Raw genomic sequence first — 16,423 nt, 5'->3', positions numbered from 1 at the left:
ACACACCTGGATTTAGACATCTAATCTAGCAACTGGCTCCACCCCAAACATCTTTCATTGTCGTGCGGAGGAAACCAGCAGCCCAGCAGCCCAATCAGATGAACACCTGTAATATAATCCTTTCCACTGACTAGCATTCTCCAGCCATTTGATTAAACTGATAAGACGAAATTACACCACCAACCTTTTCATCCAATTTTCCCTTGCGACTTTTCATTTTTTACTATTACATGTTTGAAACAGCCTTTCAGTTATGCTGCAATATCCATAATATTCAAATATCGGCAAACTTGCAGTAGCACTGCAGATTCAAAGCCGCAATACAAAGAATGTTCTAACAAACTGAATTGGAATTTTTCGATTCATAAAAGAACAAATGACCATAATAAGCCCATCTTGAATCATAATGAGTAAGGAATGGGGAAGGAACTAAACCAACAGGCAATTAAGTCTACCTTAGCATTGAATGGAAATTAGGCATTGTTCGCATTTAGGTCATTTGCTTCATAATTGAATGGGGAGTGCTTGAATCCAGTTTTAGCATCTAAGTTCATCATGAAAGTCATAAGGATATGGGTTTGCATACATGTTGTAATTACCCATCCCAGCACTCATATACTACCGAAAACCACCCATGGATTTTTAGGTAGAGTAGTTAATTGAACAAGGGAACCATGCCCTAATGAAGCAGATGCAATCCTCCAAAAAGCAGATGAGACTCAAGCCTAGATCAAGTCATCCATCAGGGCTCCATCTTGCTGCGAAAAAGGGGCAGAAAATAGAAAGAAAAAATAATAATAATAAAAAGAAAACAAGCAGCTCACTGCCTGTGCAGGAATTATCCTGGTGAGGTTCAAAGGGACTTTCAGCCAGCATCTGTCTTCCCACGGTAGCTAAAATTTTAAGGTAGTGGAGAGACAGAGGGCAAGCACTGCTGGTGTTGGATTTGTATCAGTTCCTAGTTAAAACTTGCATGCCAACAAGCAGTACATTCCCCTCTTCTTCTTCTTCTTTTTTATACAACAGAGGAGAGACTGATTTGTTCTTTTGTTTATTTCAGACAGTGACAACATAGTGAGAAATCTCGTTCTTGGCAATTTCTCAGCCCCCTTGGGAGGATTCCAAAATTATATATTTTTCTCATGATATTATTAGGAAAATCTCACCGAAAATAAAATATTAAAAATATTTATTATAATTTAATAAATGATATTAAATATAGAAAATATAGGTACAAATCTATGGGAATTTTATCACTAAGGGAAGTGCTTTTTGAGCAGTGAAATTTCTGTGCACTTTTTTTCTTTCAAAAATGGTGAAGTAGAGAAGTGTGGGGCCCACATGACATTTTTATGATATCCAACCCGTTCAATAGAGATGTAATCTGCCATGATGTTCAGAAGAACAAAAAATTGGTCTACCAAAACATAAAGGTGAGCAAAACCATAAAAAATAATATACAGCACTTGAAAGACATCAAAATGAACGTGCAGCTCATCCAGTGATTCTATCAGAAAGAGTTTTGGTCCATGTGATTATTATGGTTGGATGCATATGCTTGACAGGCTGGATGTCATATGCATACCATGTGTGCCCCGAAAATTTCTGACTTTATCACTTTCCAAAGAAAAATTACTATTGAGGATAGTTCTGTAATTTCCCTTCTCGAAAAGCACTAAGGTATTTTGATTCGTGAAGGAATAATCCTTTGGCAAATTTGGGATTTATGTGGAATTTTCGTGTAAAAATCTCTAAAATAATTTATTTTCATTCTCAAATAAAATTTTCATTAAAATCACAAGAATTTCATGACAAAATCACGAAAAATTAAAAACTGGAGAGATTTTGAAAATCTGACAATATAATTGCAATGATGTTGTGAGATTTACAAATCTCAGCAACATTATCACACTGAGCAGCAAAAGCAATTTATGTTTCAATAATAAATCAGCCATTCCCAATGATGGAATGGCAAATTTGATGTTATTGCTCAAGTTATAACAGATGGGCAAAAGATACCTGTGTGCGTGCATGTGCGTGCGTGGGTGTGGGTGTGTGTCCCTCAAAACAAAAAATAAATAAATAGCAGTTTTAGTTACTTCCCAGCACTAAGACGGATTAGCCAAGTCCACAACGCCGGACCCATCCACATGAATCAGATTGCTGGAACTCTGGACAGGTCCCTGTGCAAGAACAAACACAGAAAAACAAAATGCACACTCCCTACGCAGGCATTATCCTGTTCAGGTTCAAAGGGACTTTCTCAGCCTGTCCTGCCATATCCAGGCCAGATGGCCCAGGCTGCAGCAGATACAGGCACCCCCGGTGCAGTTTCTATGTCAATGAAAAGAAACCCCAGATAAATGATAAATAGATAGACATTTTATTATTAGCATAGATACTCAAGCAGAACATAGGAGTTGTCCGGATTATTTAACTATGCTACCTACTCACCAAAACCATAAAACACCAGTGCAGATAATTTGAGCCCAGCACAGTCTTCCAAGGCCCTCCATGATCACATGATCAGTTCATGAAGTTATTCCTGTCAGAAAATCAGCATATTAAAAAAATGAGTGGACAAAAGGAAACAAGTCTGCACAGCTAAATTAGTCGGTTTAGCTGCAAACACCGATGGCACACTGAGTCGCCATCTGGAAAAAAATTGGCAATCTCTCCAAAGTTAAACAGTCACCACTTTAATGTGGAATGGCACATCGTTTGGGCCTGTTTGGATGCACCCTCCCAAGGGGTGTTTGAGGCCCAAAGGCAGTTGATGTTGTCCATTGGGATGCACTTTTCAAACCCACATCGCATGTCTGGCTCAACAAAATAAGCACCAAAATGCTCAATCAGCAAAAACCAATCCTGAGTTGACTGCAAAAGGAGGCTCTAAACCCCCTTATGAGGAAATCCCATTTTGAGGAAGCATGACCAAACGGATCCTAAATTTACTGAATAGAAAGTGCCATATCCAAGAATTTTTAGGCTCAGAAGCACTGACCTTCATCTGTCCAATGTGCGCGTGACATAACTTTCAGGCAAGTAAATCTCCCCACCGACTTCACCATGTTGTTCGCCACTGACAGTTTTCTTGGCAGCTAAGAACTCAGCACTCATAGCGTCCATCCCATGTTGCACAGCTTCTTCAGCAGTCCCATAACCATGCTCCTCAGCATAATTCCGTATGTCTTCTGTTATTTTCATGGAACAGAACTTGGGGCCACACATAGAACAGAAATGCGCCACCTTGGCACCATCTGATGGCAAGCTCTCATCATGGAAGGCCATGGCAGTCATGGGATCCAGTGACAATGCAAATTGATCCATCCATCGGAACTCAAAACGAGCTTTGCTCAGCGCATCATCCCACTCTTGGGCATGTGGGTGGCCTTTTGCTAGATCAGCTGCATGAGCAGCTATCTTATATGCTATGACACCAGCCTTCACATCATCCCGATTTGGCAAACCAAGGTGTTCCTTAGGCGTAACATAACACAGCAGTGCAGTACCAAGTGCTCCGATATTGGCAGCACCGATTGCTGACGTGATATGGTCATACCCTGGTGCGATATCAGTGGTTAATGGCCCAAGTGTATAGAAAGGTGCCTCATTGCACCACTCAAGCTGTTTCTCCATGTTTTCAGGAATTTTATGCATTGGAATGTGGCCAGGTCCTTCATTCATTACCTACATAAGTCACGCAAAGTTATTGAGAAGAAGGTGGAATCCAAAGCCCGTTTTGAACTCTTACGAATATTTCATTTACATGATAAAGGCTCAAAACATGGTATAAAAATCATCCACTATGGCTCAGTTTTTCCTAGTAGTATAGGGAACTTGGATAAATGATGCTTAACTAAAAAGATGATGCTTACTTAAAAAATACAGAACATAAAAATGTGTCCCAACTCCCAATCAACAATGTTGGACCTTCAATCATTGTCATAACTGAGGACTTTCAGTTGTTGCATGTCCCCAGGGTTAAGAACTTAAGATATTATTATATATAAAACTAGCTAACATAAATATCACAATTTCATTACCATGAACAAAAGAAGCCAACGCCATGGAGAGAAATCTGTAAACACCTAACTGTATGTAATACTCAATGCATTTCCATAAACAAATAAAATATGATAAGATTCTCTATACCACCAAATTTTATAACTATTGAATAACATAATCTTCCAAAAAAGAAAAATTATCGAATCGACATTATCTACAATTTTTTCGATGCTAAATCACTAAACAATCAAAGAAATGCATTAATAGTTAACTAATGGAAACTCCAATCAATCATTTGGGCACCAAACCATGTATAATGGTACATTACCTGAACGTCCTTTTCCCATGCTCGGCGGGTCAGCTCCCCTTGAGTCAAAAGCTCAGCAAACTGAGCACTGTCATTGGCATCATATATTGACCCAGGCCTCAGCCCATCACCAATTGATAGTGCCACATCATATTGATTACAGATGTCAAGGATGTCATCCCAATGTTCATAAGCAAAATTTTCCTTGTGATAAGTCAAGCACCATTTTGCATGAATGGATCCTCCACGGGAAACAATGCCGGTCATGCGCTTTGCTGTCAAAGGGATGTAGCGAAGCAGCACCCCAGCATGGATGGTGAAGTAATCCACACCCTGCTCAGCTTGTTCAATCAGGGTATCTCTGAAAACATCCCAGCTAAGATCCTCTGCAATGCCATTCACTTTCTCAAGTGCTTGATAGATGGGCACTGTCCCTACTGGTACGGCAGAGTTACGAAGGATCCATTCACGAGTCTCATGGATATGGCGACCTGTTGAGAGATCCATGGCAGTATCAGCGCCCCACATCGTCGCCCATTGAAGCTTATGCACCTCTTCCTCTATGGAGCTCAAGACGGCAGAGTTTCCAATATTTGCATTGACTTTGACCAAGAAATTTCTCCCAACAATCATCGGCTCCAGTTCCAAGTGCTTCTTGTTGGAAGGGATAATAGCTCGTCCACGTGCAACCTCTGACCGCACAAATTCTGGGTCAAGCTTCTCCCGAGTGGCACAGAACAACATCTCTTCAGTTATAATTCCCTGCTTAGCATAGAACATCTGTGTGTATCTTGGTCCACCCAGCTTTTCCCGCCCATCAACCCAGTCTTTGCGTATCTTAGGAAGACCTGCCAAAGTCACAACATATCAAAGCATCTTTAAGTATATAAATGAAGGTAGTCAGGAGACAAATAAATACCAAGGTTCTATGAACAAGCAATTCAATGTAAAGAAGGAAACAAAAAAATAAAAATAAAAAATGCGGAGAGGAGAAACTGTACATAATTTTCTGAAACAGCACGATCACAGTGATTAAAAAAAAAAAAAAAAATCTAAAAATAACAGGAACTGTATTTAAATATGCTCATTGCTAAACAAATGTGGGTGTCAAAGATTGATCAGAAGAAACTGCATAACCGCTGTCATAAACTCCACAAAGCCGAAAACGACTCCACACTTATCTAAGGAATATGAAAACAGTACATAGCAATAATAAAGACAAGAAGCAAATTCTAAAATATGAAAGATCAACAGGAGGTAAAATGACTCATACCATGTCTATTTCAGTAGGTAGGGACCAATTGACAAATACGTGAACAAAGAAAAAATTGAGAAAAAAGGGAAGAAACAAGATTAACATCATTTATTGCAAAGTACGTAAACACCTCAAACTGCTGAGTTTTGTAATGATGATGTAAAGACTCCAGAAACTGGAAATCGTAACAGGTTAGCGTTTATACCAATGCGCGGACTTATATTCTGTGGGCCACTTGTGTCATATGTGTCGAAGTGCTTCTCCTCTCCAGCTAAGTGAACGCGTCGAAATGGGACCTTAAGGACATGACCTGATTGCTCATGAACAACCTCCCTGGCAAGCACATCATCATATAGAATGCGATTGGCTTTTCAGCTCGGAGAAGAATTTCAACAGGCTAAATATTTAAAGAACTGGAAAAAAAAAAAACGAAAAAAAGAACAGAAAAGAAAAGAAACCAACACATGCCTGCATTCTTTTGTGCTCTTTGGAAAGCATTCTTCAAAGGGTGGAAGTGGAAAGAAGTCAGGGGCTGCAGGATTGACTGTGTGCTTCCTCGGTTTTGTCTTTTCCGATTCAGTGGAAGAAGGACCAAATGTTAAAGTGGCTCTTGGCACAGAATTCTTTGAAGTGGGGCATAATTCCTTATCCCATACATTTGAAACACGCCCCACCACCTCAAATCCAGGTAAAAAAGCATTATTTGGCAGCTTAGCAGATGAAGAAGGCCTGCCCTTCTTACAAACAACAGAAGTCAAGGCAGTGTGTATGGATGCCATCCCTGGAAGGAACAAATGAGCAGAGAGTCACGAATAAAGTACAAAGCACGTTACATATCTCTTAAATGTGATGTTCAAGCTGGTTATGTAAATCTTCTATACAAGTTGTCAAGCTTAAAAGTTAGTGAGCATTCATTGTAGAACTTTGTTAGTTACAACTTGTAGGTAAAGGCCCCATTTGAAAAAATCTGAAAAAAAAAAAAGAAAAAAAAAAGGAGAAGATATTTGACTTTCCTGTAAGTGACTTCTAGGTTCAGGCACTCTAACAGTCACGTTTTCAAAAGATTGGGGATAGAGAGAAGCCTGCGAGGAAGAAGGGGTCTGGAAGGGAGTTACTTGTAACCCATTACATGGAGTCCATGTAAACCAAAGCTCCACAGGACCCACCATGATGTCTGTGGGACATCCATCAGTTTTCCCATATCATTTTAGGACGTGAGCAGAAAAATAAGGCAGATCAGTAACTCAAGTGAGCCACACCACAAGAAAGAGAGGGGATTGAATGCTCACCATTGAAACCTTATTGGGCCCTCAGATGTTTTAGAACAGGCTGATATTTGCTATTTCCCTTCATCCTGGTGAGAATCACCCTATGAATAGGTTAGATTGCATATAAGATATCATCAGTAATCCTAGGAAGGTTTCTATGGTGGGCGTTTCTCTCCCTACTATTTAGAATGGTGTAGCCCATCACTTGGGTCTTGGATTTGCCTCACTTTTGGGCTCTCAATGTAAAGTGAGCTGGCAAAACGGATGGACATAGTGGATTTCACGCGAACATCACGACGGATGCCACAAAGCTTTGGCTTACGCAGGCTCCCTGTAACATGTTTACACGCAACCCACATCCCTATTGAGTTATATGAACTCAAGCTGCTTATGATGCTTGAAATACAGGCACTCAGAAGTTGCACATGTGGCATATATCAACTCAGATAAAACTGGCTAGATTGTGCAGCCAACTATTGCCAAGTCACATTCCCAAGATCAAACAATCCTAACCTCTGATCCGCAGACACTTGTTTGTGGAAATAGGACCCTTGGATTTTTTTCATTCTTAAAATCCAATAAATGTCCACAAATTTGATAGTCAAATAATTGAATAAGCTTAATTTTCGTTTCATGATACATTACACTGGTTACCATAATTTGGAAAGTTTAATCTGACTACTTGTATGACACGTGCAATTTCTACGTAATTTCTAAGTGCCTGTGTATCATCCATCACACCCTTCCAAATTGGCATTTTTGAACCAGTGGGCCCACTTTTGGGGCTCACCTGATGATTGGTAACCTAAGAATCAGCTCAAAGATATATCAACTCAACCCAATGGCATATCATTCGTCAAGCATTTTATGTGACTTGAAGATTTGGGAGTGATTACCCCCTCCAAGCGCTAGGAGGTGTGAATACACACTTTCTTTAAACACTTTACGGGTTATCCAAACACACACACACACAAAAAAAAGTTTGCCTGTAAGTAATTTACAACTTGCATCCAAACTGGTTATCCAAACACTAAAGAACTGTTTGCCTGTACGTAATTTACAACTTGCATCCAAACAGGCAGGTGTAATTTGTTTACAACTAAAAATGTTACATGCATCCAAATGACTCCTAAGAAATCAACGGATTCTACATCTATGCAGCAAAACCGAAGTAAAAGATACTCCAATACATCGATCAATCTCCACAGAGCAGATCAAATTCTTACTAGAAAACAGGAAAAAAAGAAGCTAGCTAGGGTTTCTAAAGCAGCCGATTCGAAATCACACACAAGAATCTAATAATGATGAAGTAGCGCTTCAAACAATGGAAATTTCAGAAATTGCAAATGAAGATCTAGAGCACCGAGACCGCATACCTTGCGAAAGGTCGAGATTTCTTCTTCTCGGTTTTTTTACCAAATGCGGATACAGAGAGAGCAGTTTCAGATGAGAATAGAGGATTTGGTGGGGGCATTTATGAGGCTAGGGCGCTGGCATTGAAGGCGAAACGGATTGGCTACTCGCCCTGCCGCCAGCCCCGTGGCTAGTGGTCGGTGCTCTGTGGGCCCCACCATGATTTATGTGTTTCATCCATTCCGTTCATCCATTTTTAAAGATCATTTTAATATCTTCTTCGAAAAATTAAATGGAAATAAATCTCAGGTGGACCACACCACAGGAAAAAATAGTGATTAGATATCCACCATTCAAATCCTCCTAAGGCCTGCTGGACTGTTTAATTGACATCCAATCTGTTGATTGGGTCATAAAGACCCAGATGAAGGGAAAAAACAAATATCAGCTTGATCCAAAACTTTTATGGCCTCCAAAAATCTTTTAATGTTTGACCTTCGTTGAACACTGTTTCCTGTAATGTGGTCCACATGAAGTTGTGATATAACTCATTTTTGTTTTAGTATCATAAAATGATCTAGAAACATAGATGGACAGAATGGATGAAACAAATACATCATCGTGGGACCCACGGAGCACCGACCACCAGCCATTGGCTGGTGGCAGGGGGAGTAGCAGTTTTTTTCACACCAGCTATATAGCTGCTGTACGTACGTGTCGTGCGAAGACGAGCACTGAAGCTCCTCTTTGTACGAACGGTTCAAAGGAGATCAAGGTTATTTGGGCCCCAAAGTGATGTATTTATCATATCTACACCGTTCATATATTTTTAGAGATCATTTTAGAACTTATTTCAAAAAATGAATCATATCCAACGATCATCTGGACCACACTACAAATAGCAGCGGAGATAATGATTTTCACCGTTAAAAAAATTGTAGGGCTCAACATAACGTTTATTTTCCATCCAATCTGTTCATAAGGTCACAAAGACCTAAATGAAGAGGAAATACAAATTTCATATAGATCCAAAACTTCTGTGACCCCAAAAAGGGTTTCAATGGTAGAGGTTTAATACCCCGCTTCTTTTTGCAGTGTGGTCCACTTGATAGTTATATCTGTATTATTTTTCGTCTCAAGACTTAAGATAAGCTCACAAAATTAATGGGCGGTTTGGATATAACACATATCTCGTGATCAGATCCACAGAATTTGCTGACGTCAATTCAGCAGCTGTACAGATAGTGTGGGGTACACCAGCCAATCCGCTTCCTTCTCGGAGATGTATATTTCGTAAGCGGATTGCATATGACACCGGGCATGGAGATATTCCTGTGCTCGGGGATGTGTGGGCCCACAGATATGTACATGACAAATCCACTCCGTCCATCTGTTTTTAAAGACTACAATAAGATATGATTCTAAAAATAAGGCAGACCCAAAAATCATGTGGGCCATAACAAACGAAACAGCGAATTTAAAGTATGGGGTAACAGAAGTTTTATATCAAGATTATATATGGTCCTACGTTTTATCTGAATGGTAATAACCCTATGAACGGTTTGGATGGTATATAAAAATAGTATTCAGCTCCAATAATGTTTTAATGGTGGACGATTCTTTTCCCACTGTTTCATTGGTGTGGCCCACATTAGATTTTTATCTTCATTTCTTTTACATATACGTCCATTATAGTATTTAAAAACATATAGATGGAGTGGATTTATGAAGGACATCTCTTTAAAAACATATGGATGGAGTCACAGGCAATCCGCTGTAAGATATTTCACTGATCAGGACTTGTAAGTAGTTCCGCCGTCCGCGTGACTACGGATTGAAAAGGTGACTCTCGACGCACGTGACTGGAATCAACCGGACCGAACTAAATGGTTTTTTAATTTTCGAAAAAATGGAAATTGATGCACCGTAGAATCGAACCAAACCAGACGGTTGGACCGGTTCCACGGTGTTACTGGTTTGATATGCACCCCTGTGTTATCTAACAGGAAGATTATCTTTATCACATGGAATACGGATCCTCTGTTTACGTCAAACAGGGGATACGGACTCATATCACATGACCCAATAAAAGCCAAAATTCTCATGGCTGTGAATGCATGATCGGAAATGACGGAGTAAATAAAACCACCAACGGCCATATTCAACTTATACATATGGCCCACTTGATGAATGAACCACAATGGATTTTGGAAAAGGGGATTTTAACATTAAGATCCACCTGTTACTTCGTCGGGATCTTATATTTTGTTTCACGTTGACAAGGGAGCCGCGATTACCTGTTCGATTTCCCCTCGCGCGAATTGCTCTAGCCTTCTTCAATAGCCTAGAGAGGGACGCGGAATGCCTGTGCCCCGGGCAAGGAATTTCTGTAGTTGGAAGCTGTGTGGGGACTACATAAATACCTATGAAAAATCTACTCCGTCCATCTGTTTTAAAAGACAATAATAGTTGATAAATGTAAAAACCAGGCATTAAAAAATGTCATCAAAGCCACACTGCAGGAAAAATTAAGAACGTAAACGTCCACCGTTGAAACCATCCTGGAGCCGACCATGATGTTTATATTCTATCCAAACCGTTCATACGGTTACTACCGCTCAGATAAACTTTAATATCAAATATAATCCTGATAAAAAAACTTCTGTGGCCCCTACAAAGTTTCCAATGGTGAACGTCTCCGTTGCCACTGTTTCTTGGATGTGGCCAACGTGAGCTTTGCATCTGCATGATACTAATGATCCTGCGTATTGTGATCTTTCAAAACTGATGGACGGACTGGATTTGTGATGAGCATGTCCGTGGGCCCACACAGCTTCCGCCTACAGGGACTTCTGTTTTGATACTCTGGAAGCCTGTGACGATTAATACACAGGCACTATGAAAATTTACATGTGGCATAAAATAAATGAAATAAGCCAATTACTACGCGGAAACCAACGTCTCTAAGTCGAAGTCGCAAGATCAATCCTAACCTTGGAGGTAATTGCATAGAACTCTTTAACGGCTTGGATATAGCACTCCCCTTTGCCTCCTTGGGAAGAGGACTGCCATAGTACATCTCGACGTACCGTAATAAAATAGGGTAGGGACTTGATACTCTGAATCTGGGTTATCTTCCAATTATCGACACCGTGATTAACATGATTCTTGCTTTGTATGGTGGACAGAAAAATAAAAGTCCTCGATTGGATCATTCAAACCCTTTGAAAATTTCACTCTTTTTCTTGGAATATGAACGGCTGCCATAAGCTTTGTGCAATCAAAATTTCAAAAGATGAAATTCCAATGATTTTTCTGGAATCCACCATCCACCAGGAATGGCCTATCACATAAATGGTCTGTCCATTGAAAAATGTCCGATCCAATGGGCAGAGTCACCATTACTTATGGGGGCGGATTAGGTGCAGCCCGGACCATGTGGGCCACATTGTATATCTACGCTGCCCATCCATTACGTCGATTATTTTAGGGCATGATCAGAAAAAATATGCAGATCCAAATCTCATGTGGACCACACCTACGAAGTATTGTTGACTGACCATTAAAATTTTATTGTGGCCCATTAATGTTCTGGATCAAGTTTAAATTTTATTTTCATACCTAAAATGAGATATAATAACGGATGGACAGAGTGGATATACATTACATACAACAAGGTGGGCCCCACTGTCAGGGCCGCAACGTGTTGAGTGTGGCAGGGGGCGTCACCTAACGAAAAGTTCAATGCATTGTATGATTATATCTCCTAAAGGGTGAACTTTTGATACTCTAGCGATCGGGACAGTTGATACTCATGCACAAAGAAATGAACCACCCAAAATATAAAAACTAAAATTAAACCGTTCAAGTGGTGCATCCTACTTTAGATATTTAGTATATTAAAATCCAAATTAGATATTTAAGTAAACTAGTCGATCTGTGGACATTTTTTGTACGGTCGGGAGGAGATGTGCAATGGTCCAGATTCAGCGAGCTAGTGTCGGCAAACAAAACTTAAGACGGCAACCAATATGATTTTCAGAGATAACCTATCTGTAGTGGGTCCCACTTTTCGACAGTTTACATTAATCCGATGTTGACACGTGTACGATTTATAAGCGCCTGCGTATCAATCATCACGCTCTTCTCCATAGTACATCACATGACTCTTGTTCGCAACGCAGGGTAGGACAAACGCTTAAAACGTCTCGTCCTTTTCTTCGTTTCAGGGATTCAGATTCGGATCTTTTTCTTAGAGAAAAGCCACTGGCGCTTCCGTCCCCAAGCGCCAAACACCAAACTCTCCACACGTGCAACCTCTCATTCGTGTGTAGAATCTGATACGTTATTGATACTTTTCCATTCGGTACAAACAACATTTAAAAAAAGAAAAAAGGATTTCCCTTTGATAATGTAAATAGAAATGTTATGTCCGATCTAGACCGTTGAAACCATTACTAACCGTCAGTTTCTTTGTAAACGAATAAAAAAGCTGATAAATGACAACATAACGTTGGATTAAGGAATATTATACGAGGATTCAACATATTTAACGTACCAGATCCTAGAAAAAGGACATAAGTTGGCACGTTCGGTGCATACTTGTTTAGCGCATGAAAATGGGGCGTATATAATTGGAAATTCATTTAGACTTATAGAAATACAGAGAGAAAAGTCGTGGAACCTCTTCCGTGGAAAAGAGTGCAATAATGCACTGTTTGCTTAGAATATTCATACGCTGCTGCACATGCCCCTGTTTTTTAATTCAATTATCAGAAATACGACTCCGTAGGGCCGGCAGCCAGCTTGCATTGTTAAGCGTTGCGTACCTCGCGTGGTACTACAGGAGCCACTTTCTCTAATATGAGTAAACTGCTTAAGTTTCACAAAATCCACTCCGTCTACCATGTTCAATACTCATTATTTAGGCTGATCCAAAACAATCAGGACTTTTCAGAAATCTTGTGGACCACTTTATAAGTTAAACAAAAAAAAACCTTTAAATTCACTTAGTATGGCCCATTTGAGTTTTTAGAATACTTTATTTTTAGTAAATTCTTTCATCCTGATGATTCACATCATATGAATCGATTGGATGGAATATAAACATGACGGTGAACCTTAAAAAAATTAACGGTGGGCGTTCTAACCCAACGTTTTTCTGTTGCGTGGCCTACCTGAGTTTTGGATGGTCACGATTCCCTGAAACTTAAAGTGAACATGAGGCAGCGTGGGTGATGAACGGGGTGGATCTCATGGAAGTTCCATCTATGTAGCTCTCTCGGTGCACGAGGTCCACGTGACATGAGATACAGTGGATCGGAACCGTTCATCTAGTGGGTCATACCTTGACGGAGCGTAAGTTAATAAAAGAAACATGGAATGTAAAATCCTTACTGCTTTTTGACATCTGAAACCGTTACACAACTTTGATAATGACCATCCCTTTGAAGGCCATTAATTGGTTGATTAACGCCATTCATTTTGTGCTATTTTATAACCAGGACTTCATCTATGATCAGATTTCTAGATGAACAGTCCCGATTCACCGTTTCTCTGATACGTGCATTGTAGAGGGCTCCTCTGTCATGCCAACGTAGGGATGGCTTTCCTCTCCCATAGTTGGTATGTGCCCCGTCCAAACCAACGCTTGCGTGACTACTAGCAGACGTGGATGGAGGACTTTATGTGGATGAGATCCAACCCGTTCATCAGTTCTTCCAACCTGTGTTTGGATTGTGGCCCAAAGATCAAGCTGTTTTAAAACTAAGGTGGGTCACACCATGGGGAACAGTTGAGATGATAAGTCTCACCGTTAAAATCGTCTAAATTTTATGGGATCCAACGTGGGGTGTATATACTCTCTAATCCATTCAACTGCCCTGGGCCCAGCAGGATTAATGGCCTCCCAGAAAATCAGTGCATTCGAAGATCCATGTGGACAACTCCACGTGATTTTCGAGTTTCAGGCATGATTTTACACCATTCCCTATGATGTGGCTTACCAAAGTCATGGATTGGACTGATGTTTAGGTTCCACAGCGGAATTCGTCCGCACAACTGATGGATGGGGTGAATCTCGGCCGAGAAATTTTGGTGGATGGAAATGATAGCAAACTGTATTATATATGGGTTAAAGGATACCAAGTTTTATACGTGCGTTCTTATGTGGACCAAAGCATCCACATTCAGAGGGCTTAAAAGTATTGGGTGTTAAAAGCTCCTCCAATCATTCCACTTTATGGATACTGCCCAATCCATGTGAAGGGACAGGTGATCAACGGTCTCAATCACAGTAAGCATCTGTCGCATATGCCGTGGGAGCCACACGTGACAGAAGTTCCTCTTACACATAGAGCTGTACACGAGTCAAGGTGAGCCGAGTATTGCCCAGCTAATGCTTGGCTCGCATTGCCCGAGTCCTACTCATACTCGGCTCTGCTCAAGCATCGATCATGGATTCCCTGCTCGTGCTCTACTCGTTCGAGCTCAAGCTGAGTCGAGTCCAAGTTTTCGAGTTGAGTTTGAGACCGAGTCCAAATTTGAGCCCAATTTCTATATTAACATACATTAACAATTTTAACATATATTAGCTACATTAACATATTAACATATTAACAATTTCTGACGTATATTAGCTATATTAACATATTAACAATTTCTATATTAACATATATTAGCTATATTAACATATATTAATAATTTTTGACATATATTAGCAATATATGATATCAATTTTTGACATATATTAACAATTTATACAAAAAAATAATAATACTCTAAAATACCGAGTCGAGCACACGAGTCGAGTATTGCCCAGTTCGTACTCTACTCATAATCAAAACGAGTATCAAACTCATCCTTGTGCTCGGCTCAAACTCATGCCGAGTTGAGTCGAGCGAGTAACCGAGCTTACTTTGCTCGTGTACAGCTCTACTTATACAGAACCGTGAACCTTAGGGGGTGTTTGGCACAAGGTATTAGATGGGATTAGGTGGGATAGAATTACATTTGCTCCCTTGAAAATTTCATCCAGCATTTGGAGAGGACGAGAAAAGTTGGAATTAGGTGGATTGGAATTGCATTTGGTCACAGGCAGTATTTTCATTGATTTTGAAATCCAACACATGTGGACCCTACATTGATGCATGCATTTATCCATGCTGTCCATCAATATACACAGTTTCCACATGACATTCTGATTATATATGTGTACAAGTGAACACCATCTACTGTGAATTTGGTCAGTTGATTACAATTTCATGGTCCACCAAAAAAGATTTTGCTTAATCTAGTGGCAAGAATTTTATCCCAAACATGGGATTGAAAGGCTAAAATACCATGGTATTTCCAAACATGGAATCATTGTGCGATAAATCCCATCTAATACAATTCATTACCATTTTATTCCACAGACCAAACACGCCAAGAGGGAAGAGACTTTGTGTAACTCAGCCATGTATGTTAAGGCCCACAAAATGAACACTTTGGATCACTTAAGATTGAGGCCCACAAATCGAATGGTTCGGATTGCATGTAATGGTTAGTGACGCTTGAAACGGAATTTTCTTCAATTAGTTCAGACCGAGCATTTCATATATAAAGAAGCCCAATCTGTTGGCTCAAAAATCAGGCCGCTGCCACTATGCCATGCCTCAATGCTAATCCAGGGAAAATGTTCGAGTACAAATGTTTTCACCACAATTGTGGTGCAAATGGCCTGTGGACCCCACCATGATGTGTTGATGACATCCACTCCGACCAGACCATCATGCACTCCCTCCCATGTTTGGCCATGGGTCACAAAACATGCCAATCCATTTGACTCAGGCCGGCCACGCCATAGGGAACAATTGACCAGGGCTAACTCCCTCAACTCTCCCAACCTTTCTTGATGATGTGGCCTACCTAAGTCATGGATTTGCCTTATTTTTGGGGCCGTGGCCAAATGAAGGCCGGCATGACCATCAGAATGGATGTCATCAACATATCACGGAAGGGCCCGCAGGTCATTTTGTACAATAATTGTGGTGAAAACATCTACTCCATAATCCGGACCATTCATCTAGTGAGCCCCATCTCACTTGCCAAAATTCCTATTGATCACAGATCCTCATCATCAACCAATTTGCAAAAGCACCTCTCAATAACAACAGCAGCGAAATGGAATTTTTGGTTTTTTTTCTTTCAAGCCTCCAGAAAAGTGAATCTTCTGTTGACAGAAAATTACCA

The 16,423-nt window shown here is 40.3% G+C and overlaps 1 protein-coding gene across 3 annotated transcripts in view; it reads right to left on the bottom strand.

Annotated features, from left to right (window-relative positions):
• Window positions 1-332: 332 nt before the first annotated feature.
• The window catches only part of LOC131243953 (phosphomethylpyrimidine synthase, chloroplastic-like), a 39,832-nt gene continuing 23,741 nt past the window's right edge, over window positions 333-16,423 (bottom strand). The window contains exons 1-7 of one of the 3 annotated variants that reach the window (XM_058243614.1): window positions 8,216-8,258; window positions 6,035-6,351; window positions 5,776-5,899; window positions 4,337-5,163; window positions 3,005-3,690; window positions 2,455-2,545; window positions 333-2,301 (exon numbers count right to left, since the gene is read on the bottom strand). In XM_058243614.1, coding sequence (XP_058099597.1) covers window positions 3,007-3,690; window positions 4,337-5,163; window positions 5,776-5,899; window positions 6,035-6,349 — 1,950 coding nt within the window. In that variant the 5' untranslated portion in view covers window positions 6,350-6,351; window positions 8,216-8,258 and the 3' untranslated portion in view covers window positions 333-2,301; window positions 2,455-2,545; window positions 3,005-3,006. Of the gene's footprint in view, window positions 2,302-2,362; window positions 2,546-3,004; window positions 3,691-4,336; window positions 5,164-5,775; window positions 5,900-6,034; window positions 6,352-8,215; window positions 8,259-16,423 lie in introns of those variants that run through there. The other 2 variants (XM_058243615.1, XM_058243613.1) reach the window with 2 other exon arrangements.

Source organism: Magnolia sinica, chromosome 4 (assembly GCF_029962835.1).
Source record: "Magnolia sinica isolate HGM2019 chromosome 4, MsV1, whole genome shotgun sequence".
Lineage (NCBI taxonomy): Eukaryota > Viridiplantae > Streptophyta > Magnoliopsida > Magnoliales > Magnoliaceae > Magnolia > Magnolia sinica.
Note: the sequence above shows the minus strand (reverse complement) of the source record. Positions and strands in the feature narration are given on the sequence as shown.